The sequence below is a fragment of the Dasypus novemcinctus genome, chromosome 18 (genome assembly GCF_030445035.2).
Source record: "Dasypus novemcinctus isolate mDasNov1 chromosome 18, mDasNov1.1.hap2, whole genome shotgun sequence".
In the NCBI taxonomy this organism is placed as follows: domain Eukaryota; kingdom Metazoa; phylum Chordata; class Mammalia; order Cingulata; family Dasypodidae; genus Dasypus; species Dasypus novemcinctus.
The window spans coordinates 5625770-5653570 of record NC_080690.1 but is presented as its reverse complement, the minus strand read 5'-3'; the positions used below and the strand labels follow the sequence as shown (position 1 = coordinate 5653570).

Below are 27801 nucleotides of genomic sequence, written 5' to 3'. Positions count from 1 at the left end.
TACGGTCAGTGCCCGACGTGACGCTGACAGAAGCGCCTTCCAGAATAACCCGTGGCCGAGTGATTCTCATCATCTTTTCTCCCTGTTATATGTATTATTAGCTTTTGGAACAACAGCAGTGGTGTAATGGGAATCCATCTTCTATGATTTTTGTCCCCCAGATGATTTAGAATTAGTTCGATTTATTTTCAAAAAGTATAACCCAATGACAGCATCCAGGCAAGGTCTGGAATTGCCTTCCTATCGGTGGGTGGAGTGGGTGGGTGTCATCTGCTGATTCATTACTCTCTCCGCAGGCTCCCTTCTCTGAAAACTACCTGGAATTATGACCAGCAATAGAATGCTAAGCCATAGGAAGCTTTTCATAAAAGCACATTTGACTTAAGGGAAAACGTGTTATACTGATTAAAAGTAACCCTGGATGGCAGATTTGATTAGGGGATCATGTTTGAATGGGAACAAGTTCAAAGAGATGGCGGATGCGTCAGGCCTGACGAAGCCCACTTAGACTGTGCTTTTCTAAGTGGAGGACGCCGTTCTGATTAAGCGCCCGAAATTAATGGGCAGGGGCTATTAACATGCAGGCAAAGGTTGTAAAGCTGCAATTGCAGCGAGTCATGTGCATTTAGAGCGTAATTTTAGAAACCGCACCAACCCTTTCATGGGCGCGTGTGCTTTTTTGTCTTTGGGAGTCAGTAATTGAGTTTTCTGGATGTTCCGACCAGTATGTAACTTCGTTGAAGCCGATTACACAGCAGAGTACAATTTTTATTCTGACCTTTAAAGCATTACCTTCTGCTGTGTGGTTAGAAAACAGAGGGGGGGGCACCCTTCTAACTGCCCTTGATTTGAGGGAAAGGAAAGAAAAAAAAGAAAAAGAAAAAAGCTCCTCGCTGTTTCCTGTAACCTAGTAAGATTCATTTAGATTCTATGCAGATCATTTAATAACAGATTTTATAAAACCTTAACATAAGGAGCCACCATAAATGTATTACCTTTTATTACCCATACAGAGAATGACATTTTAGATGGTAATAAATCGAAACTCAAGGAAAGCTATTTGCTTTCGGAGGGGACTTAGCAAACGACAGAACACCGGCTTCCCGATTTTATGCTGTAACAAATATGGTCCCCCAGTGTCCCCTGAGAGAGCCCCCAGCCGGACTGGCTGTGGCTCATCTGAGCGGCTTTCTCTTGTCCCTCTTTTGAAAGGTCATTTCCACCCAAACCTCACGGCCGAGGATTCCATGTCATGCCTTCGCTGCTGTCCCCTTCCATACTCTATTTAGAACGTGTGCTGGTCCAGGGGCCGGGCCCGCCTCACGGAGAGCAGAGCCGTCCGCGCCAGAGCAGGCAGAGGCGCCCCTTGGGCGGACACCCCCACCTCCTCCTGGGAAGCCAGAGCCCGCCCCCCAGGCTTCTCCCCACAGCCGGCCTTCCAGAGGCCGACCTCACCCGCATGACCATCCCAGCCCTTGTCTTTGGACCAGTGACCCTCTGCAACCCAGGAGAGCCGCCCAGAGGCCAGGTTTGCTGGGTAGCGACCAGCATGGCCGTGCATTGAGTTTTTTCATTCATCCAACATTTACTGAGAATTCCAGACACAAGACTAACTTGGGGGATTTTTCCTCAGATAACTCAGAAGTGGTTCCGTTTATTTTCACCATCTGTCCCAGTGACAGTACAAAGACAGCATCTGAGGGGTGGACTCTGGAGATACGGCAGGAGGGAGTGGAGATGGGGCCCTTGCCCTCACAGGGCTACAGTGGAGCTGGAGAAGTCACTGATGCATTGGCAGTAAAGCCACTGCAAGGAGAGTGTCCCGTAAACTGATGTGATACTTACCCCTCTGTAGACGGGGTAAATCCAACTAGAGAATTTGCTGGAAAGGTCTGGCTGACATTGTGCCTCAAAGAACTGAAGTGGAATTTTTTCCAGAGAATAGATAGTGGCTGTTCTTCTGAGAAGGTGGGTGTCCTGTGAAGGAGGCAGCTGGGAGTAGAAGGAAAATGGCGCCGGGGAAGGCTGGCAACGTGACAGAGCCGCGGCTGGCCAGGGCACCCCTGCACACTCTCCGGAGAAGCTCCACTGGGTTCCAGTGGCTTCTGTAACAAGTCATCACAGTAGCTTAAGTCATACCAGCGTATCATCTTATGCTTCTGAAAGTCAGAAGTCTTCAAACCAAGGTGTCGGCAGGGCTGTGTTCCTTCTGCCGTCTCTGAGGGAAAATCTGTGTACTTGCCTTCTCCAGCTTCTAGAGGCTTCCTGCACTCCTTGGCCCCTTCCTGCATCTTAAGATCCCTCTCCTCTCTCTCCACGTCCATCCTCACTCCTCCTCCTCCTCCCCCTCCCCTGACCCTCCAGCCCCCTCTCTTGAGGTCTCTGTGATGACACTGGGCCACCTGGATTGTGCAGGATGAAGTCCTATCTCAAGGTCCTTAACTGAATCCCACCTGCAAAGGCCCTTTTGCCAGGCCAAGGTCACATATCCCCAGGTGCCAGGGACATCATTGGGAGACACTATTCTATCTACCACAGAAGGTGCAAAAGCTTCCAGGGCCAAGAGCTTGATGGTATCCCGAGCTCACTTCCACATGGCACCCTGTTTGACACGTGGACCCCACAGTGTAGCCACAGGGACAGACATGGAGAAAACTGCAGTGCGGTGTCATCAAGTCGACCAAGAGGAAAGTAGGCTCGATGGTGCATAGAGACGGCTAATGCGGAGGAGGAAAGAGGGACTCCAGGAAGATGAGGGCTCAGAGGGGAGCAACAGTCAAGCAAGGTTCACAAGGACACGTGGTCATTTTCTAGGAGAGAAGGATGAGTGGAGAGGGACTGCCAGCTAGAGGGTGCAAGGAGGCGTAGAGGAGGGGGAAAGCCTGAGGTGGGGGGAATGGCACCCAGTTCAGTGTCACTGAATGTAAAGTGAGCCAGGAGAACCAGGGTTTGCCTTCCATGCCTGAGGGCCCTGGGCTTGGTCCAGCAGCCGCTGAGAGCTGCTTCGAGGGCTTTACAGGGGAGTTACCAGGCCTAGTTCTAGCTGAGACCACTCGCTGTAGCTGACTTCGGGGTGGAGACTGACTTGGAAAGAGACAGAAGGGCCAGACCAGAAGCTGTTCCAGGAACTCAGGTGAGAAAAGAAGGGCTCAAAGTCACATGATAGATGAGCTGGAGCAAAGAGGTTGAACTCGAGATATTTAGGGGACAAAATGGATAGGATTGAACGACTGGTTGTTTGAGGGAGCTGGAAGGTGGAGGAAAACACCCAGGTCTGGAGCTTGAGTTGACACCTCCAGGTAGAAGGGCAAGTAACAGGGAAGATGATGAGCTCTCTCGTTAGCATATCGCAGCTGAGGGAGGTCATCTGAAAGCAGCAGCAGACCGCAGAGGCAACCTTGGGGCAATGTCATGTCTTTGAGGAGGTATATTTTCTTCATAGATGTAGGTGTGGAGGGAGTTTCACAGTTAGAGACCACTGGAAAGCTGCTTCCTATTTTTTCATTTAAGTGCACCACAAACAGGAGAGTTTTGAGTTAGAAACATGTAAGCACATATACTGACCTACATTTAGTCACATGCTCATTCACTACCGGACAACTCAAAACGGGGTGCTGGACCAGCCACGTCAGCATCCGCTGGGGTCTTGTTAGAGATGCAAATCCTTGGGCCCCTCCTCAGGCCTACAGAATCACAGGGGCAGGGGTCCAGCCACCTGTGCTTTTACAGGCCCACCAGGAGATTCCGATGGGCACAAGTCTGAGAAACACCGCTTCTGGGAGTTTGAGCACCTCCACAGAGCAGGCATTCTATTACAGGGGTTCTTAAAGAGGGGCCCGTGAGCTTGAATTGAAATTCAAAACACATTATTCTTGTGGGGACATGTTGGTGCAGGTGTGATGTATTTATTAAATAATACACAGTATAGCAAGGACTTAGTAAGGGGTCCGTGGTTTTCACCTGACTGGCAAAGGAGTCCGTGGAACAAAAAAGGCTAAGAACCCCTTTTACATGTGTATGCCAGTTCAGGGCCAAAAGGTTAGAAGAAACAGGCTAACACGATAAGCATCAGATTGTGAAAACACAGAACTTGTAGAGCAAGAACTCTTTTACTGTATTTTACTGTAACTTTTAGGGACCAATACTACCTTGTCTCATCAAACCAAGAAATGCCAAGAAATTCTTTAGCATGTTCATGTCTGCCCCTAATGAGCCATATGCTTCCTGGAATCACCTGTTTCCTTACACAGTGAGTTCCTTGAAAGTGGGACAGTGCTAGAAGATCTCAGCTGGTCTCTTCCATGGCTGTTCCCAGGCCCGCCCTTCTCTGCACCCTCTCCTCACACTCCTGCCCTGTGGAGTTCAGCTCCAACCTTTTATTAACCCGCAGCCACTAAAAACCCCTGCAACCCTCCCCAGCTGTGCCGTTCGTATGCTCACCCTAGTGGACAATGGCTCAATACACACTCGATGGGAGTCACTTCCCATCGAGTTTATCTGCAGTCAGGCTGTGACTTCCTTGAAGGGAGGGAGTATTTCATACTTATTCCCACAGTGTCCTGAACAGAAGCAGAATCAGTCTTTAGTTCTTATTGAGTGACTGGGTTTAAAAGCTAGAGGATTAGGGAAGCAGATTTGGCTCAATGGATAGAGCATCAGACTACCACATAGGAGGTCCAAGTTTCAAACCCAGGGCCTCCTGATCCATGTGGTGAAGCTGGCCCACATGCAGTACTGATGTGCACAAGGAGTGCCCTGCCACGCAGATACAGGGAGCCCCATATGCAAGAGGTGCACCCCGTAAGGAGAGCCACCCCACGTGACAAAAGTGCAGCCTGCCCAGGAGTGGGGCCGCACACATGGAGAACTGACGCAACAAAAGAGACACAGATTCCAGGTACCACCGACAAGAATCCAAGCAGACACAGAAGAACACACAGCAAATAGACACAGAGAGCAGACAACTGGAGGAGAGAAAGGGAGAGAAATAAATAAAAAATAAATCTTTAAAAAAATAGAGAGAGATTTAATAGCCTCCCATCTTCTTCCTTAGAAATTGACTTCCACTTCAAGGCCCCCTTGACATTCTGAAGCAGGACCTTCCTGTCCCCACCCCCATGCAGTCAGTTAAGTGGCCTCTCCTTGGTGACCCCACAGGACTGGGTGATCACTCCCATCTCTTTCTACTGAAGCCTTCTGTGTATTGGCCCCTCCCACTAGATTGGCTCCCCATATATATATAAAAATATGTGTGTGTGTATATATATATATATATATATATAATTTTTTTTTTTTTATCCCTAGCACCTAACATGGTGCCCACACATATTAAGTGCTCGAGAAATGTTTCAGGACCTAAATAAGCTCCATCTGGCCCTCCTGAGTGCTCCATGATCAGAGAGATCTTAGCTGGTACCTTTCCAAGACCGCTTACCTGATCATGTTTTATGCATTGATCTTCTGTATTTCTCTAGAATACAAATGCACCAAAATCAAGGTATCATCCATCACACCCTAGCAGAGTTTTCCTTGAACCTAGTAGACCCTAAATAAATGTTTCAGTGGAATCAGATGGAATGCCCGATATTTTCCACCTTGGTTCTAAAGGGGGTGATTTTTCCAGGTATGCTATGGAAACCATTGACAGTTTATTTACTATAACTCATCAGTAACATCAGAAGAGGTATGCTTCTCCTGGAATGTTTTATTTGATTTTAGTGTCCCTCAACCTCAAATCTATCACTTAGGTTATTCCAACTGCATATGTCTAAGAAGCATATTTCCCCGGTGGTTTCCCCACCCTGCTGGCTTTGTCAGCAACCAGTAAATCTGGAGAAATGAGCTCTGTGTTCTCCTGACCCTCCAGACCCCAGCCAGGACTGAAAAACCAGCAGGTGACAACTAAGAACATGACTGTTCACATTCGCTCAGAGAGGCAAGGTGAAAAGAGGCCTGAAGACAAATACAAGTCACACCAGACTCGCCCTGTTGCATCAGAAGTTGAGTAAGGTAGTTCACCATTGGCAGCGGGAATAAGGCGCATTTTACAAGGAAATGTGTGCAGTTCCTGCTGGATTTATGGGCCACCTCTTTCCAGTGTCAAGTGGCCAGAGTGGGTAAATTAAACTGCAGACAGATGATAACTCGTTCTGCTTCAGATAATGCTTTCCCCAATCTGTATGCAGTATTTATAGACCATGTGTCAGGTGCAGCTAACCTGGAGAAGAATCTGGTCTCTGGGTACCATTTTGCAGAAAGTCTTCTTTTTCCAGCCCAGCTACTCTGGCCAAGCTGATGCATAAATAAATAAGTGAATTATCTTGTTTCTTTGCTATAAATCTCATGTTAATATTTCTCATTAAAAGTTCCTTAAATTTTGGAAAAATGGTTTTGTTGAGAAAAGCCTTCTAACAGGTCTCCTTAACTCTTTAAATAGAATTTATATGACAACTAACTCTTACTGGCTTACACTAACTGATTTTATACACATCATTCCAGCTTTGGCTTCAATGACATCATGTTGGTAGCTTGAAATCAGCCATGGTAAGAGTATTTAAAACACCAAAATTGGCAAACACCAAAAATCAGGAGAATTAGTTATTAAACACTCATGGACATACCACTCTATATAATTAATTATATAGAAAATATATCCATAGTTTAGAAAATAATTATTACATATCTACAATGCACCAAGCACTGAATCAGTAGCTCAAAGATAAAGCACTAAATAAGATAAGGTCCCTGATCTCATGGCTCTCAAATTCTCATAGTCAAGATAGCTACTGTATTAGTTAGCCAAAGGGGTGCTGATGCAAAATACCAGAAATTGGTTGGTTTTTATAAAGGGTATTTATTTGGGGTAGGAGCTTACAGATACCAGGCCACAAAGCATAAGTCACTTTCTTCACCAAAGTCTTTTTGGAGCAAGATGGTTTCCAATGTCTATGAAGGTTCAGGCTTCCTGGGTTCCTATATTCCTGGGGTTTGCTTTTCTCTGGGTTCAAGGTTCCTTTCTTCCTGGGGCTGGCTTTTCTTGCTTTACTCTGACTTCAAGGTTCCTTTCTTCCTGGGGCTGGTTTCTCTTTCCTCTGTGACCTTACTTCCCGGGGCTCCAGCTTAAGTCTTCAGCATCAAACTCCAAATCAAAAATCCAACATCAGAAACCCTCGCATCAAAAGCTCCGACTCTGTCCTTTGCCATGCCTTTTATCTGTGAGTCGCCACCCACCAAGGGGCAGGGAGTCAACGCCCTAATCATAACTCAGTAATGCCCAGGTATAGATTAGATTACAAGCATAATCCAATATTTCTTTTTGGAATGCATCAATAATATTAAACTTCTACAACTACTCAACCAGTAAACAATAAACAACATTGCAGACTGTGGCAAGTGCTGGAAAATGCCATGTTGTTATCTGTTGCTCTGTAACATGTTACCCCAGAATTTAGTGCCTTAAACAATACCTAGTTATTATCTCACAGCTTCTGTGTTCAGGAATCTGGCCATGGCTTAATTAAGTCTTCTGCTTCCTAGTTTTTCATAAAGCTGTAATCAGGGTGCTGGCCCTGAGTCTGGTGGTCTCATTTAAATAATCTGGGGAAGGATCCAATTTTAAGCTCTTCCAGTGGTTGTTGGTAGCTCTCATTCCCTTGCAGGCTGTTGGACCAAGGGCCTCAGTTCTTTGGCCTGTTGCTGGAGTCTGACTTCACTTTCTTGTCACATGGATCTCTCCCACATGGCAGCTTGTTTTATCAAAGCTTGCAAGCCAAGAAGGAAACATAGAGTTCACCAGCAAGATGGAAGTCCCCATGTCTTATAACCTAATTATTGAAATGACTTCCCATCACATTTTGCCATATTCTACTCATTAAAATTAAGCCATTCTCAGGAGGAGGGGATTACACAGAGATGAGAACCAGGAAGAGAGGATCATTGGGTGCCATCTTTGAAAGCTACCCACCACAGAAACTCAGCAGGAGGATGAGATTAAGCATTCCTAGGGGACCAGTTTAGTCAGTGTACTCAGGAAACCCCACTCTGAGGGCCAAAAAAGACTTAAAAGATACAAAGCAGCCAGCTCTGGGGAAAGTTGGGAAAGAGCATCCCAAGTAGGGGGAACAACGGTGGATTGGAAAAATAGAATAAGAGGAAGGAGAGTGATGTGAGATGATGCTGGGACAGGAGTAACAGTCAAATCAGATTTGGGTTTTATTTTCTAAAAGCTTTGAGATTAGAGCACTTGTTTTTATTGTCATATCACAATTACTTGCAACTTTTTTTTTAATTTGTAGCTGACCCTGTATCTCATAGAATTCCATTTTCTCCATGAGTTTTTAGAACATATTTCACATAAGCTCTCTTTTTCTGAATTGGCATTCTAAGTCCAGTGGGCTTTCTGACTGGTGTAATGATATCTAGCACCCTTTTTAATTTCTTGCTTCTTGTTCTCCACTGCTGTGGAGCATCAAGATTTAGCTGTAATCATTTGCTCTGGCTCAAAATTTCCAAATGCCCATTCATTTGCTGGTACTGGTCTTTGAAGAAGTTTCCACTGGTCTGTAGTAAATAAGAAAAATAAGGACACTGTAGTGAATTTGTAATAAAATCAAATATATTTTACGTTGAAGGGCTGGACTTTGCCCTGAGATTCTTTTATAAAATTATGGTAGTAGTAGCACTAATGTTCTTATCTAATAAAATAAGTTGCAGATGATGTCGATCTCACCATTTTCTTTTAAATTTAATTATCCCTGAAATCAAATGAGTAGGAGACATAGTTCTAGCTTGTATTTCAAGATGGTATTCCTTTGGGGGTTTTGGGTAGTCAGTGCCCCTACAAGTCCGCTTTGACTTCCTGTGAAGTAGGAAGTGGATGCAAGAAAATGGCTGCCACACAGAGGAGCTCCCTGTGGAGGCTCTCATTTGGCAAGAGGAGATGTGTTGGGAACCTTTTTCCAAAGCTCATTAATATCTTTGGGAAAATTCATACAGACCTTCTAGTGTGGTCTAACCTGTAAAAGAATAAAACAAACAGAATAGCACATCATCTGAAGATCTGGAGAAAGATTGAAAAAGAAACGAAAGTACCTACTGGCACTCCCTCTCTCTGTGCCAGAGAACTTTGTAGGGTTGCTATTCATCAGCGCCTTTTTTGTAGTTGATTCCATAATGGGTGCAGTGGACTTCTGACAGTATTTTGGGACAGCAGGCTTCTGTTTACATCTGTAACTGGGGACTTATCCACTGAGCTCAGATAAAGAAAGAAGACTCATTCTTTCATCTTTCTCCCCTCTAAATAACAACACCAAAAATCTATTGAGCGTTTTTATATGCCAGATGCTCTGCTTTATCTTTTTTAATCCTCACTTACCCTTTAGGTATTATTATTCTCCCCATTTTACATATGAGGAAACCAAGGTAAAGAGAGCTTGGGGAGCCTGGCCAGGATCCCTCAGCTAGTAAGTGGTTGATCCAGGGTAATAGCGATTGATTAGATATTGGTCACCCCCTCCTAAGTGGCATCCACCCTAATATGCACTCAGGCCCATGCCTTCATGGAGTTTCAATACAATGATACAGTGGAGAACAGCCATCAGTGAATGAGCTGGACTTAACCTGGAGGAAGTAGTAGAGGCAGAAACACTTTGTCCAATACTTTGTCCAATCTGGACAAAGTGTAAAGAGAGATGCAGAGAATGGTTCAAGGCCCAGTAAAGGAAGGATGGGGTATTGCATGGGTTAATGACAAAGCCTTTTCCATGTAACATTTATTCCTTGATTTCCCCCTACAGCAACCATTATGCTTGTTATTAGTGATAAATGTTCCATTAAATGCATACTTGTATGGAAGTTGCTGTAACTGTGTAGAACATCAAGGGCCTGATAATTGATTATGTGTCATATTTAATGACACATGGTTTGATTCTTTTTTTCATGATGAAATGTTTGGTTTTCAAATCAGTGTGATCAGTGAACCTGGCCTGTGTCTGTGGAGATACACCCAAGGCGTTTTCTTGCAGACATACCATTTTCCTTTTGTTTCCAGGACATATATTCACTGGTAGTTAGTAGACACCCAGGAGGAGATGGCAAATGCAATAGAAATGCATGACTGCAGAACTCAAACCGGGACAGCAGCTTGACTCTCTTAGATATGTCATAGAGATCAGATAGCTTAAAATAAAATCAGAGCAGCTAATTTAATTTTCCAGTTTTGACACAGTGCATTTCTTGGTCAAAATAAAATTCTATTTCCTTGAGCTAGAGTTCCCCAACATATAAGTCCCCTGAGAACAAATGACTCTGATTTGGAAATGCCACTGATGTGCTCAAGCCTTTGAGATATAATTTAGTTCAGAGAAACAGTAGTATATCATCATTATAAATAAAGAAAAGAAATTGTTCACCTTGTGTGCTGGATGTTGGGGGCAAACGCATGGCCCTTGCCCTTGAAAACTTTGTCACCCACTTAGGGAGACGTAAATGGGCATTCAAAATAAACCCAGAATCATAGGTTTCATATTATTCAGGGTAGGTTAAGTGTGGTTATAAACAGCCACTACACCTAAAGAAAAATTTATATCTCACATCAGCCTAAAGCAGGTCGGCAGAGGGTCCCTGCTCCACACAGTCATTCAGAGACCCAGGCTCCTTCCTTTGTGGGAAATGGAAAGCCCAGAGAATACATGGCGTGTGCAGGGGCCAATTCAATTACGTTACTGCTGCTCGTATTCCATCTGCCGTCACCAGTCACATGAGTCCTGTTACGTCAAGGAAGGCTGGGAAATATAGTCTAGCTGTATGCCCAGGAGTCAAAAGAAATGGGATCTGGTGAATACATAGCATTGTCTTGCCACAAGTTCTTTTTTTTTTTTTTTTTTTTTTATTTATTTCTCTCCCCGCCACCCACCCCATTGTCTGTTCTCTGTGTCCATTTGTTGTGTGTTCTTCTGTGACCGCTTCTATCCTTATCAGTGGCACCGAAAATCTGTGTTTCTTTTTGTTGTGTCAGCTCTTCGTGTGTGTGGCGCCATTCTCAGTCACGCTGCACTTTCTTTCCCGCTGGGCAGCTCTCCTTACGGGGCGCACTCCTTGTTGCCACAGGTTCTTTGGTTGCAAGCAACTGAAATTGATTCTAGGTGGTTTTAGTGCCAAGAAGAATCTCCTGGGTGAACACTGGAATGTGTGATAAAATCAAGGACAAAGTTGAATGATAAAGACTCAGGGAAGTCAGGAGCCAGCACAGTTCCCAGACCTCAGCAGCACAGTTTGCCCCTTTCCAGTGAGAGCAGTGCCTTCTGCATAACTCAGTTTGAAAGGCTCTGCTGCCAGGGGGATCCATGCGCACCTCCCCTCTGAGCCTGAACTCACTGAGAAGGGGACATAGGGATGAGGTGGGGAAGAGCATGTTGGCTTGGTTACCTGGGAGGCCAGCTGGAGAGCGGAGCTTGGCCTTGGGTGGACACTGGGGCTTCCTACTCCCTGTTCAGTTTCCTCACAGAGTGACAAGAGTAGCAGGACCATGGAAGGTCTCATCCTTCAGAGGCAGATGACTTCACAGGGGCCGAGGAGAACACAAGGGACACAAGCTTTCTCTCAAAACATCCCATGACACGTGGAAACAGGCACAGCAGTTACCCTGCATTCCATCTCTGTGACTCTTGGTTCCAAACATCATATTCCTCGAATCTGTCCCTGCTGAGTTCAGGGATGACCTGTGGATCGGTCAACTCTGATCAAGGGTGAAACATGAAACACGACCCTGGAGGACCTATTTCCCTGTGTTAGAGGGTCTCCCCAGAGAATGGAGATATAAACTGGATGCCCAACAATAAAGGAGTCTTTTCAGCAGAGTAGCAGGTGCCCAGTGACTGGTCAGTGGTACAGAAATGAGTGTGCATATGTACATTTGAAGGAAGAGTGATAGTGAGAGCTGGGGGATTAAGAGAAGACTTCCTGGCTTAGCCTGGGTGGGCAGTAGATGAAGGACACTGGAAGGTATTCCAGGATTACAAGAACAAGGGAATTCATGCAGCATTTTCTCTCATTTTGCCTGCTAATCAAGACGAGGTCTTTTACATTTCACAGGAGTTACTTATATTATTTTGTTTGCTTTTTGTTTTTGGTCTCTATTTGTTTTTTTAATGTTACATTAAAAAAATATGAGATCCCCATATACCCCCCACCTCCCTCACCCCACTCTTCCCCCCATAACAACAACCTCCTCCATCATCTTGAGACATTCATTGCATTTGGTGAATAATCTCTGAGCACCGCTGCACCTCATGGTCAATGGTCCACACCATAGCCCACACTCTCCCACAGTCCACCCAGTGGGCCATGGGAGGACATTCAGTGTCCAGTAACTGTCCCTGCAGCACCACCCAGGACAACTTCAACCCCTGAAAACGCCCCCACATCACATCTCTTCCTCCCACTCCCTACCCCCAGCAGCCACCATTGCCACTTTCTCCACACCAATGCCACATTTTCTTTGATTACTAATCACAATAGTTCATGAATAGAATATCAGTAAGGCCACTCTAATCCATACTCTATTCCTCCATCCTGTGGACCTAGAATGGTTGTGTCCACTCCACATCTATATCAAGAGGGGGCTTAGATTCCACATGGATGCTGGATGCAATCCTCCTGCTTGCAGTTGTAGGCACTCTTGGCTCCCTGTTGTGGTGGTTGACCTTCTTCACCTCCATGTTAGCTTACTTATTGGGGTAAGTCCAATAAACCAGAGTGTAGGAGCTGCAAGTCTGTTGAGGCTCAGGGCCTGGCTATCATATGGTCAGTCCAGAGATTCAGGTCCCCTGGGTATACGTTAAACCCCAGCACCAACTACAGTTCTGGTAAACGTAACAGGAGAGGCTTGTGAACAAAGATCACATCTGAGTCCAGCTCCATCACACAGAAACACAAACTCCAAAGTAGGGCCAACTGACATGGCACTGAACTCCATGATAGCAGCCACGTTCATTATGGAAAAATCCTCAAGTATTGGTAGGCCAAAGAATTTTTTTTAAAATCTTAGAGCTGTTTCTAAAAATAAAAACATGGGGATACTTCCAGGGAAGATGGTGAAGTGAGGAGCTCCAGGACTCCATCCTCCCATGAAAACAACTACTAAATAGGCAGGAATTGTCTGGAACTGATTTGAAACTCTGGAGGCCAGAAGAACGATGTACAGCATCCAGGGAAGAGCAGGAGGAAGAGGCTGTTAAGTCAAGGATGAACTGAAAATTGCTGTCTCCACACGGCAGCTACCAGTGCCCATGCCCACTCTCACAGGAGGCTACTGCAGGATCCAGTCCCCAACTATCAGCTGGTGACAGAAAGGGACATAAAACCCCTCTTTCCTAAGAATGGGTCGGCACGGCCAATCACTGCCCATGGGTGCTGAGTAGTGAATTGTGACCACTAGGGCCAGTTCTGAGGGCAGCTGTTGTTTCTGCTCTCCCTGGACAGGCGCAGATGTGGTGGAGAAGTAAAGATGCGGGGGCACCTCGGGGTGGTGTGGGGGTGTCGGCTGAAAGGCTGCATTTGCTGGGCAGGCCAGGAAAGCTCAGCTTTGGGGAGCTATCAGAGAAGTGTGGGACACCCTTCCCAACCCCCTCCACAGCGCGCGTTGGAGCCAGTCTGCACCCCCGTTCATGAGTCCTGGCCTGGTTTTGGCTGGGAAAGACCAAATTGGTAAAGTACGCTCCTCCAGCATGTGCCTTTCAAGCAAAGCCGTGTGAGACAGTAAAAGGAGTGTGAAAAACTAAAGAGGCGGACAGCCTGGGACAATGGCCTGCTGGCTTCAGACACCCAGGAGAGGGAGGTTTGTCCCCTGGGAAACAGAGGGGCCAACCAAACTCCTGTAAACAGGGAAACTCCAGAATAACGAACAAGCAAAAGCCCAGGACAAGACGGAGGTCAAGTAAGACAGGGAAAACCCACAGAGTGCATTCACCTAGGAGACCTTCCTGATGGGCTGTAACTCAAGAAAATCTGTCTCAACACTAGCTGGTCACTAAACCAGGAAACAGGCATCCCAGGGAGTAAATCCCAGAGTTAACCTTCTAAAGCATTAAAATGTACAGCATGCAACAAGAGTACAAGGCAAACAAACAAAAAACAGGAAATGATGGCCCATCCAAATGAAGATGATAAAAACATAGAAAACACCAATGAAGAAGACAAGAATGTGGACATACCAAATAAAGCATTTTAAAAATGACCTCAAGGGAAGCAGACTTGGCCCAGTGGTTAGGGCGTCCATCTACTACATGGGAGGTCCGCGGTTCAAACCCTGGGCCTCCTTGACCCATGTGCAGCTGGCCCATGCGCAGTGCTGATGTGCACAAGGAGTGCCGTGCCACGCAGGGGTGTCCCCTGCGTAGAGGAGCCCCACGCACAAGGAGTGTGCCCCGTAAGGAGAGCCACCCAGTGCGAAAGAAAGTGCAGCCCGCCCAGGAATGACACTGCACACAGGGAGAGCTGACACAACAAGATGACACAACAAAAAGAAACACAGATTCCCTTGCCGCTGACAACAACAGAAGCGGACAAAGAAGAACACACAGCAAATGGACACAGAGAACAGACAATGGCGGGGGGGGGGGATAAATAAATAACTAAATCTTTTTTAAAAAATTATCTCAAAAATACTTAAGGAAATGAAGGAAAGTAAGGAGAAAAAAACTACATGATATGAGGAAAACAATGAATGAACAATATGAGAGTTTAAGTAAAGAAGGAAATTTGCAAAAGGAACCAAACAGAACTACTGGAGTTAAAGACCACAATAACTGATATGAAAACTGCCCAGGAGGATTTCAAGAGCAAAATGGAGCTGACAGAAGAAAATTCAGGGAACTTGAAGTCAAGACACTTGAAATAATCAGGCTAAGGAGCAGAAAGAATAAAGGACTTAAAGTGAAAATAGCCTAAGGCCGCTATGAGGCACCATCAAGCATACCAAAACACACGTTATAGGAGTCCCAGAGGAGAAGAAAGATGATGGGGGCAGAAAGAATAGTCAAAGAAATAGTGACAGAGAACTTCCCCAAATTAGCAAAAGATGTGAATATGTATATACAAGAAGCTCAGAGAACACCAAACAGGATAAAGGTGAAGATATAGGCCAATAAAATAGAGTTGAAAGCACAGAAATCAACTCTCTCATTTACGGCCAACTGATTTTTGACAAGGTGGCAAAGACAACTCAATTGAAAAAAAAGTAGTCTCTTCTACAAATGGTACTGAGAAAACTGGGTCTCCATTTGCAAAAAAAAAAAAGGAGGAGGGACTCTTACCTTCCACCATATACAAAAATCAACTCAAAATGGATCAAAGACCAAGAAATAAGAGGCAGGACTATAAAACCCCTAGAAGAAAACATAGGAAAGCATCTTCAGGACCTCATGTTAGTCAACGAATTCTTAAAATTTACACCCAAAGCACAAGCAACAAAAGAAAAAAAAAGATCATGGGACCTCATCAAAATGAAAAATTTTTGTTCCTCAAAGAACTGCATATTGAAAGTAAAAAGAGGGAAATGGACCTGGCACAATGGATAGGACATCTGCCTACTACATGGGAGGTCCATGGTTCAAACCCTGGTCTTCCTTGACCTGTGTGGAGCTGGCCCATGTGCAGTGCTGATGTGCGCAAGAAGTGCCCTGCCACGCAGGGGTGTCCCCTGCATAGGGGAGCCCCACACACGAGGAGTGTGCTCTGTAAGGAGAGCCGCCCAGCACGAAAGAAAGTTCAGCCTGCCCAGGAATGGCGCCGCACACACAAAGAGCTGATATAAGATGACACAACAATAAGAAACACAGATTCCCTGTGCCGCTGATAAGGATAGAAACGGTCACAGAAGAACACACAGCGAATGGACACAGAGAGCAGACAACTGGGGGGAGGGGAAGGGGAGAGAAATAAATAAGAAATAAATAAATCTAAAAAAAAATGAAAGTAAAAAGACAACCTATACAATGGGAAAGAATATTTGCAAACTACTTATCTGATAAAGGATTTATCCAGTATATAAAGAAAGCATTCAACTTCACAAAAAGACAAGCAACCCAAATAAAAAATGAGCAAAAGATTGAACCGACATCTCTCCAAAGAAGATACACAAACAGGCAAAAAGTACATGAAAAAATATTCAGCATTATTAGTTATTAGGGAAATGTAAATCAAAGCCACAATGAGATATGATTTTATCTCCATTAGAATGGCTGCTGTAAAAAATGGAAAATAACAAGGATTGGAGAGGATGTGGAGAAATAAGAACACTTATTCATCGTTGGTGACAATGTAAAACGGTGCACCTGCTAAGGAAGACAGTCCGGCAGCTCCTCAGAAAGCTAAGTGATAGAACTACCATATGACCTGGCAATCCCACTATTAGGTATATACCCAAAGAATTAAAAGCAGAGCCTCAACAGATATTTACACACAAATGTTCATAGCACCATTATTCACAATTGCCCAAAGATGGAAGCAACCCACTTGTCCATCAAACGATGAATAGATAAATAAAATATGACATATCCACACAATGGAATATTATTCAGTCATAAAAAGGAATGAAGTCCTGATAGATGCAAACAACATGGATGGATCTTGAAGACGTCCTGTTGAGTGAATTAAGCCAGACACAAAGGACAAATATTGTACTATTTCATTGATTTGAAACAATTAGAATAAGCAAACTCAGAGATTCAGAATCTAGAATATAGGTTACCAGGGGACAGAGTGGGCATTGGGAATAGGAAGTTAAGACTTAAATGTACAGGGTTCTTATTTGGATTGATGGAAATGTTTTGGTAATAGATGGTGGTGATAGTAGTATAACACTGTGAATGCAAGTAAAAGCACTGAAATAGATATCTCTGACTATTAATAAAGAGGGAAATGTTAGATTATACTATGATAGCAGAATAATTTTTTTTAAAAAATCCATAGAACTACACTACAGTACACCATGAAACCTCAGTTAAACCATGGACTTTAGTTAATAGTACAATTATGAAAATGTGCTATCATCAATTGTAAGATATATGCTATACCAATGCAAAGTGCTTGTGGTCAGGTGGTATATGGGAATCCTATATTTTATGCATAATTGTTCTGTAAACCCACAAATTCTATAATAAAGAAAAAAAGTGAAAACGTGGAAGCTCCCCAAATGGCCATCTTATAGAGGCTGATGTATAAATTATGGTGGGTCCATTCAGCGAACTGTTAAACAGCTGTGAAAATGAACCAACAGACCTGATGAGTATGAACATGAAAGCAAGCTGGTGAAGCACATTGTACAGCTGCATGAGTGGCATCCTTCCAGTCTGGTAAAACATTTGAAAGCATAACATGTATCTGTGTATACATATGTGTGTTTGGAATATAGGAGAAAAGAAGAGAGAAATAGACACCAAACTGTTACCAACCAGTATTTCTTCTTAGGGTGGGATTAGGCAAGGGTAGAAGAGAAATGACTGCATTGTTTTTATTTTTCCTACAATAATTGGATATTGCTTCAATAAAAAACATTTTTAATGTTAGCCTTCAGTTTGCCAGAAAATTGAGTCTTTTGGAACATCTCCTTCCAAACCTTGTAATTTGTCTACTTAATAGTCTAATTGATTCTCTCCTCAGTTAATCAATCCATTTCCCATTGCAGTCATAAAGTTTTATTTGCTTCAGGAGATGGAAATTTGCTGGTTCATTTTTTTAATAATTTATAATATTTATTAAACTACAAGAGAATTTATGTCAATGTGTCCTTCCTTTGTTCTGTCATAAGAATGAATGCTCAAGGGGCTCAAATGACAGTAGAAGGGGTTTCACCTCTGCATCTCAATTCTCTTTTCCTCTGTGCTACCTCCATTCTCAGGTTGACTTTCTCTGTGTGCCTGGAAAATAGCCTCATCATTAGCTACCACTAATAATTTCAAGCCCAATAGAACTTTTAGGAAAAAAGTTTTTTTCCTAAGAGAAATCTATCCCAGGGTAGAGGGCCTCTTTCGACCTTGGAAATGCAAGGCTCTTCTTGCCCAGACCTGAGCTCCATGACCGTACCTGTATCAAGGTTGGAGTCAATCCTACCTGCACTCCACCTGTACTAAGACTGAGAAAGGGGTAGCCTGCAGAGGAAATCATAGCACAGGTAACAGAGGAAGAGGGAAAGCTATTGGGCAGGCAAAGCGTCACATGCACACTATCATTAGTGCTGGAAGCTGTCCCGCTGTGTGCTCCTATAGCAATCTATACTGCAAGTGGAAGGGTGAATGCTGTGGGATATTCCCATCCTCATTAGGTACCATCATAGAATCACATGGTGCCTAGTTTGCTTCACTGGGCAAGGTCAGGAGCAATTATTTAGCAACTGGCCATGACTGAGGTCTAAACTAAAGTTCTTGTAAGACAAGTATGAAACTTAGCAAGATCTTCTTGGAAACAATATGGATAGATGACTAAAGAGCCTTAAAACATTCATACCCTTTGCCACAGTAATTCCAAAATATATTGGTGGGCTTCCTGAAAAGAGATGTTTGTTACAGCATTGCTTAAAAGTTGCCAAATTTTAAAGACTGGAAATAACCTTGAACTTAATACAAGTAAATTATAAAATATTCATATGATTATGTTGTATGCAACCTTTAATATCAAGGAATTATGTTGGTAAATTATATAACATCAGGGAAATAACATTTATCATGATCTCTTCTATATTGGAAAAATCATAATTTCTTATTTTTATGATTGTACACTTTCAAAAGTGTATGTAGTATTTTATGACAAAAGTAAAATTGTTATACAAAAAGATATACCTTTGATGTTGTCTGTTTGCTCAGGCTAGTGAGTGCTTAGCATATTCAGAGAAACTCAGGAAAGATTTTGAAAATGGGCTTGTTTATTGGTTTCATATGATCCAGCTGTAGAATTTATGGCAAATGGCAAGTCCAGTCCAACTTGTCAATGATGATAAGTGGAAAGCCACTTAAATTAGGCTGTGGATTTCCCAGCTTCAGCTTGAGAGTAGTTGGCATTTCAAGCCCAGCTTTACGGAGCAGTGCCAACTGAAGAACCAGAGTTATCCAAATCTGGGTTTGTTGTCAAATTCTATTTGTGTTCAGCAATTTCAGAACTTTGTGACATTTAATCCTGATGGAGTTAGAGTAAAAAATCAAAACATCGTCAACAGCTCTGTCAAAAGACTGCATCAGCATCCCGCTCATCCTCATGAGTTAAAAAAAAAATTAGAATCTTACCAATCCATCCAATGGCACCTAGTAGCTCAGAAGCTCTTGGTTAAAGGAACACAAATTAAAGGTATACTAGGAAGCAAGTAGCTAACCCCCTTCAAAAATATTTAAGAGCTTTTGGGACAACTAGGGCTCAGCTATTGACACTTGCCATGTAATCTTATGGCTTCAGGAGGAAATTAGAGACCCTCCATCGCTTTTTGTTCTTTGCTCCCATGATATTTCTTAATCATTGTTTGGCTTAACCAATGCTTTTAAAGCTGCCACGCTGCTAGGCCTGTTTACGTAGTTGCAAACACCTTTTAGTTTTGTTATTGAAGGTCGTTCAACACAGACTCTCTGTGTGAGTGATTAAAAAACCAATCTAAGCTGATTTAAGCAAATAAGGAAAATTAACGACTTATTTCTGAAAAGCCCATGTGCTGAGCTGGCTTGGGGCACAGCATGATGAAATGGCTCCATAGGTATCACTGGAAAGCATCTCTGTCTCTCCAAGGTTCAAGTCTAATTCTCTCATAGAATGGCTTCAGTCTCAGATGGCCTTCCCCCACCCACCCCCTGCAGTGGTCTTGAGATTGTTGGGCTAGCTCTCCTAGCGAAATGCTTCCAGGTTCACTCATCCTCTACATGACAAATGCAGGTTCTGGGCCTCAACTGGTCATTATGGCTCTGGGATGGGATGCCCTTATTGGCTTCTCCTGACAAAGATTCATCCCAAAAGTCAGGAGGATTGGAAGATAGGAAAAGGCAATCCCACCCAAACCACATTTGCAGAGAGTAACTGACAGCAAGGTCCCCAGAGGAAATTGAGGTAAGGGTGACCAAGTTCCGGTAACTTCTGATGCTGACTACCTGGAGTTAGGTCAGACCCCATGGGTTAAGGGCACAATCCTGTACAACACTGCCCTTACTTCAGAAGCTAGCTACAAGTCAGGAGTACCGCGAGCTGCCCTCACTTCTGGCTGGCTACAAATTTTGAGGTTTCATCATTCAGGTTCAAAAATTCAATAGAATGACACATAGAGCTCAAGAAAGTACTACATTTATGATTATAGTTTTATTGTAGCAAAAGGACACAAATCAGAACCACCAAAAGAGACACATAGAGCAAGGTCTGGGAGGATCGCCAATACAAAACTCCTGTGTCCTCTCTTCATGGAATCAGAATGTATCACCTTTCTGGCACACTGATATATATTAGCATTCAAGGAAGCCCACCAGTACTTCAATATCTGGAGTTTTTGTTGAGGTTTCATTACATAGGCATGACTGACGGAATCATTTCCCACATGGCTGAACTTGAGCTCCAGCCCTCTAGCACTCCCTGAAGTCAGGTGATATAATGAGGCTCAAAGCCCAACCCCCTAACCATGTGGTTGGTCTACATGGTGTTGCCAGCCCACCCTGTCGCCTCATTAGCATACATTCCCAGGTGCTGTCTAGGGCCTACCATGAATAATAGGACACTCCTATATGGGAAATTCCAAAGATTTAGAGGGTGTCTCACAAGAACTGGAGATAAAAACCAGCCAAGTTCTTTGTTATACAACAAGACAAGCCAATCTGCTACAGAAGCCATATAAATGCAGAGTTTGTTATTTACCATCCACTGCATCATTCTTCACCTTGAGATCGGGGCCACTGGCTTGGTTGTTTTGAATGTTTAAACATGGTAGCAGAATATGTCAAATATTCAAATGAAAAATTTATGTATATTAAGAGAGGCAGTAGCATACTATTGCTTTGTTGAATTTATCGGATCATAGAATAAATGCAACTTTCAGATTTAACATCCTGTGAGACCAAATGACACAAAAGGAATGCCATGCAAATGACTCTAAATCTCAAGTATCGTTTTTTGTTTTTTGCCTGAAAAATGAGAACAATTATTGCAGACTGACATGGTTGTTGGAAAGATTAACTGTAATGATTACTGTAAAGTAATGTCACTCAATGCCTGGCCCATCGAAACGCTCCATAAATGTGACTTCCTACAGCTACCTTTTTTGTCCTAATCTCATCATTAAGGTTAGCCTCATTTCCAGATCAGTTTCTGAGGTCACTGTGAAATTACATAGATATGTATCAATATCAGACACACATAGGACACCCAAACCCAGGAAATGAAACCTGTCTCCTTAAACCAGGACAGAAAATAGATTCCATCCCCTGGCCAACTCCAATCTATAAACAGTCTTGTCTTGAAAGAGATTCCAAAGAGGCCTAAAGGCATGGCAGGTGAGTGTGCAATGCCAGATGGGAAGTGCCTGTCCCAGATGGAGAGGAGAGAGGCAGCCCGAGCAACACGACTGCCAACTGTCCAAAACACTAACCCAAATCTAAATGCCATCTTCTTTGCTGTGTTTTGTTTTCCTAGACCCTGGAAAATCCCAAGTATGAATTAATCATCGAGGCCCAGGACATGGCTGGACTGGACGTTGGATTAACAGGCACTGCTACCGCAACAATCATGATTGATGACAAAAATGATCACTCACCAAAATTCACCAAGAAAGAGGTAAGCCCTGCTGAGCACCACCATGGCATCCTGGCCAGGCCATGACTGCCCATCAGTGTTAAAGGTGTGGCATGGCAGCCCCTGCTGGCTCCCTCTTTGCAAAATCAAAATATTCCTTTGTGGGAGAGAGGATGGTGTTTCTCCAGAATATTTTTTCACATGTTTATCTTATTTTCTTTGTGAAGCTGGGAATACCAGAGTGCCATGAGAACAAAAGCACTGAATCTTGTTAAAGTCCATAAGAAAATAACTTTTAATGCCAAAGTGCCATTTTTATAGTTTTATTGGTGTTATTTAATGCTGAATGATGTGGGTCCCCTTGTGATTTTAGCATAACAATCACTAGTTTTTCAGCAAGTACAGATTGAGAGGCCAGACGGAACAGTAGCAAGGAGGTAAAGCAGATTTTCTTGCCAAGAACAAGGTGGCCCAGGAGCTTATAAATAATAACCGAGTTAGCTTGTTGAGGAGAGGCATTATTTATTCTCAGCTCCTGTGCTTTCATGATTATGGATCATGGTTGTCATTTCCCATTTATTCCAATGGCAGGATGTTTGGGGAAGGGCTGAGAACACAAGATTACCTTCAGTTGCTGAATCTGTACCCTAATAGGAAATCACTTGCAGGATACATCTGTTGAAAATGTGCTGAGATCACGGCTTCTTTGGGGAACAGCAGCAGGTCTAAAACACTGATGCCCCCCCTACTAACCAAATGGACAGGATAGAAATATTAATGACAGCCCTGCAGTTTGCTGAGCCTTGAGGGTGCATCTACCATGGCGCTCACCACCTTAGACCCTTGGCCTCATTTGACTGTGTGAAGTTGGTCTCATTTACCCTTTTACAAATGAGGGAGCTTCTTGTGATGCTCAGGGCTGGCGATGCTAGATAACTGCTTCAAGGTCATGGGTGTAGTAAGTGGCCAAAACAGGATGTGACCACAAGTCCCTGAGACACCGAAGCTTTGCTCTTAACTGTGCTGCTCTGCGTTCCCACCCGCCGTTGAGCTCCAGGGCACTGGGAGAAGAGAACCACGTGGGAAGCTGCAGGTGCTCCATCCCTCTCTCAGGACTCCCAGGACTACCCCAGGGGGCTCAGGTCAGATGGGCTCTGTAGTGACCGCTCCCACTGAGAAGCCTGGCATGGCGCATTATGGAACTGGGACTCGCCCCCTTTCCCTGTGGTGTCTTGGGGACTCAGGGTTCCAGCCTCAAATCAGCAAGTCCACAGTACCTTGCTACGGCCTCGATTCTGTTGCTCCTCATAAAGGCATTACTGTAACTGTCAACACAGGACTGCTCATTCTCTCCATGTTCCCAAACACCTTCTAGGAAATTCGTTCCATAAGTTACACCCCCAAAATAAAAAGATTTCAGGGTCAAGTAGAGAACACTGAATTGCATTGCTTAACAATTGTTTTTACTGAATGACTTCTTAGTACTTATTAAATGCTTGGTTCTTAAGAGGAGGTATGGTCTGTAGGTCCAGTTCATGGACCACCTAATCATGCCTCATTGAACTGGTATCCTCTGGAATGTTCACTGGGGGCATTGGCTTATCTGTACAATTTCTATTCAATCTATTTTTTTTTTAAAGAAATGAGGTACTTTGTAATATGCAATATAAGCATAGTAAATAAAAATAGAATTACCCCAACCCAAAATAAGACTGCTTGTCAATGTTCCCAGGTGTGAAAGATTAATTAATCACTTCAGTGCTGCTCTGCCATTAGCTCCTACAACCTACACTTGAAGAAATGTATGCTCAGTTAAGGTTTAAACAGTGTAAGAAACTTTTTTTGGTCATTAATACCAATGAATTCAAGGAAGAATTTTACATAGAAAGTTAAATAAGAGACGATGAGTAGCATAATGGAAAATTTATTCACCTGTAGATATTGGCATAAACACAAAACTTTTGTTAAATGACCATTGGACAATAAGCTTGGATTTCCCTAGAGCGTGGCTGTGTCTAAATGCATGTAGAAGTATAAGGAAGAGAATGCAAAGCGTGAATGGTTAGCATGTACATTGGTGTCTCTCTTGGATATTAGAGGCCCCAAAGGAGTCCTTGTCCAATGTTAGATAAATTAATTTTGTAGTTAGATTTTCTGACATGTTCCTGAAAGGCTGATGTTGCTTTTTCTTTTAAAGAGGAATGCATATATTTTAGATACCAGAATTGCCAGGAGCAGTATAGCAGAGAAGTGAAGAAGTGGGCTCTGGAACAAGAACTGGATTCAAATCCCACTCAGCAGCCATGTCATATTATTCGCTGTACATCCTAGTTTCTTCATTCATGAATGGAACTGATAATAGCACCTTCTTTATTAGGTTCTTGTGAATGTTAAATGAGCCAATGAAAAACCATGTAGATACTGCCCATCACCTAGTATTCTCTACAAGTGCTGGTGATAAGGGCAGTGGTGAGGAAGATGGTGGCGGTGCTTCCAAACTTTATGAAGCTGACTGGCATCCTTACCCAGAGAATCCTCTCCCCTCCATGTTGAAAGGGTAGTATTTTCCTTTAAGTCTACTTGAGCATATCAAAATATATGGTTAAGACAGAGCCTAGGGTTGTCCCTGGAAGACAAGGGAAAGAATCTATAAAATGTCTCACTGTGGACTCATGGCTGGAGAAGAAAGCAAGAAAGTCCAAGAGAAAACTGTTGGAGAGAGAAGAAGAGCACCAGATGAGGACTAAGTCCAAATGCAGTGGTCTCTAGGGTGTGGAAGAGATAGAAAATGGGATGTCATAGGAAGAGAAAGGAAACATGGAGCTTGCATTCTTGATGCTGAAATAATTTTAGAGATTCAGGTCAAGGTCTGGTTATTTCAGAATGGAAAAGGCAGTCATTCAGGGTAGAGGGTGTCCAGTAGGCTGTCCAAGAAGATGTTGTTTTATAGAAGTTTCAACATACATTAAGACATTTCTTAGGAAGTTCATAGAAATATATAGTGATTTTGCATTAACATAATTCTGTTTGGCATGGTCTTCTACCTCCAAAGGGGAATGTATCTTTTTACCTGTTTCAAAGATATGTTTAAAAGAGGAGTTATGATTGACTGCAAATAACAGAGCCTGGAAATAACACTGTGTTAAACAAGATATATATTTTTTTCTCTCACAGAGAAGACTACAGCCCATATGCCAGTACCATGATGTCATCAGTTTCCCAGACTCCTCTTATTTTTGTGTATATCAAGGCTGCCCCATGGTACAATAGGGTCGCTGTCCATATTACAGAAAGAAAGAAGCGGGACATGAGAAGGGCATCTAAGTAAACTTCATTTTAGGAGCTTTCCCAGAGACATCTGCTTGCATCTACTTAGCCTCCTTTATCCATAACAGAGACTGAGAAATAAATGTTATCTTTTCAGTTGGTTACATTAAAACCGAAAAAAAAAAAAAAGAAAAATGAGGGGTTGTTAGTGAAGAAAGAGGACATATTTTTAAACTATGGGGGTTTTTTTTGTATGCATATATTTTAATATTCTAAACTATGTTTAAAATAACAAATTCTTGGTGGAAAATATGCTCATTTGCTCATTCTGTGTGTGTATGGGTTTTACTAGAGAAGTTGTAAGTTTGTGAAAAAATCATGCATAAAAATTAAGATTTCCCAAAGACCACCCTGTTATTAACACCTTGCATTAGTGTGCTATATTTGTTACAATTCATGAAAGAATATTTCTATAATTGTATTGTTAACTGTAGTCCATCATCTACAATAGGGTTCACTGTGTTGTACAGTCCTTTGTTTTTTGTTGATTTTATTATAGTAACATACATGAGCAACCTAAAAATCCCCCTTTTAACCGCATTTGAATATATAATTCAGTGTCTTTGTGTTTGTTTACACTGACTATAAGCTTGTTGAGCTGCAAGACTATTTCTGTCTTGTTCTCGGTTACAGTCCCAGTGGGTGTTCAAAACGTATTTCCTGACTGGGTCTTGAAGACAATTTTAACTTGAGAACAGTGTGTTACTGGATATGATGAACCAAGGTCATACTTAAAATTGCTGCTGATACAGTAAATCAGTTTTTGGTCATTGACTTTCATGCAAATTTGGGTTGGCTGAACTATTCCCCCAGTGGAAAGTGTCTTCTGCGTGTTTCCCTAATTGCTTATACAAATGTCCTCAGCACATGTTAGTTGTGAGCTTCCTAGATAAGCTATTTTGAAATGATCTGAGACAATCTAGCTAAACTCCCCAAGTCCAGGGTTTGATTTATGGACTAGAACTTCAGTCCCAATTAAAGCAAAGTAACTTGTTCCTTCCTCTCTCTAAAGTTATATTTTTATCAAAAGACTCTGATTTCGGCCTAGAACATAGTTGACGCTCAACAAATAATGACTGAATAACTCCTGTTTTCACACTAAAAACCCAGGTCCTGGGGTCTAGCGAACTCCCTCTTAATTTGAGTGCTTTCAATGAAAATCTTGTCCTAGTTTCCCAGCTACTAAAACCAGCACCATGCAATGGCTTGGCTTAACAACAGGAGTTTATTGGTGTCAGAAGCGAGATGGCTTGCTTCCTCCCAGGGTGTCTTCTGGCTGGCCAGCCATTTGGTGGATTCCTTTTTTTTCCCCACCAAATAGCAGTGCCCACAGTGGCACCTTCTCCTTTCTTTTCTGGTTCCCTTGACTTACAGCTTCTGGCTGCTTCCCGTAGCTTCTCTTTCTGTGTGAAATGTGCTCTGTTTATCAGGTCTTTAGCCATATTGGACTAAGGCCCACCCTCATTCGGTCTGGGCACACCTTAACTGAACACATCTTCAGAGGCGCACGGATGGGTTCCCACCCCCAGGCCCAAGGCTTGAGAACTGGACCTGCCTTCTGTGGAGGACATGATTCAATCCCTAATACTTTCCTACTTCCATATGCATTTATTTCCCTTGGTAGAGTCCTTTAAATTCAGATGGGATTATGTCTAAACAATGACCACACAATTACACATTCTGCTTGCTCAATAGAGATAAACCCAGAAAGCAAATTGCATATTTCTTAGAAAATCAAACCCATTTCAACTATCTAACTCAAGTAACTTTTCTGGAGGGTGGAGTCCAAGACATTTTAAAAATTAGATAATTCTTTAATTATACTAAATTGTCCAGGCTCCCTCTTTCCATGAAGCTTATTATAGCCATTATAGTGAACTATGTGAGATTTGTTTTCTGTGATACTGTGAAATCATATCTGACAGTTTTCTATGTTGCTGAGGTTGTAAATAAAACCAAACATACACTATTGGGACCTTTATTCCATGCTTTGTACAGAGTAATGGGAAAATTCCAATATGTAAACAAGTGGAATATTTAAAGAGAGTAGGAAAGGGCAATTCTGGTACATGGGCACCAACCAATTTCCAACTCCCCAAACAGTAGCACCTTTCCTAATTATAATAGGTCAGGTCGTGTCCAGGGCAACACATGTCCAAGGACTCCAGGGAGCCATCTATTGTAAACTGCCTCCCCTGCTTCCCATCACATAATTGAAGAGGGGTTAGCTGCAAAACAGCCAACACTCAGGTTCCACATTCATCTTCACTTGGAAAAAATGAGTTAATTACTTTCGTCTCCTGCACCAAGGTCATTAAAAACATGAAATTATCAACTAAATCTCCTAGTGTTCAAATTTCACAGGCACTGGAAACAGCAGGTCTACAACTGCCTTTCTTGACTAAAAGAGAATAGAAGGATACATTTATACAAATGTAAGCAGTGTTCTATAAATAGAAGTCATCATCCAAACAGTATACTTCCAGCTGAGGGAAGGAGTGGAGCAAGCTTTCCTGGGTTTAATTGTTTAGACACAGCAAGGTGAGAAATCTTGCACTGTTGAAAGTGCCAATGACAAATATAAATGATGTGTATGATGTCAAAACATCTGGAATTCCAGTAAAAAATGCAGTCTATCCTGAGGCAGAGTCATAAAGTAGCTCCTCAAGGTAGACCAGACAGCCAGATAATTTATTGCATTAATCACTCTTTCATAATTATATTCATTAT

The 27801-nt window shown here is 43.0% G+C and overlaps 1 protein-coding gene across 6 annotated transcripts in view; it reads left to right on the top strand.

Annotated features, from left to right (window-relative positions):
• Positions 1-27801, top strand: part of CDH13 (cadherin 13) — a 1112406-nt gene that overhangs the window by 896777 nt on the left and 187828 nt on the right. For all 6 annotated transcript variants that reach the window (XM_058279653.2, XM_058279651.1, XM_071209046.1 and 3 more), the window contains one exon: positions 21646-21786. In XM_058279653.2, the coding sequence (XP_058135636.1) occupies positions 21646-21786 (141 nt within the window). The remainder of the gene's footprint in view (positions 1-21645; positions 21787-27801) is intronic.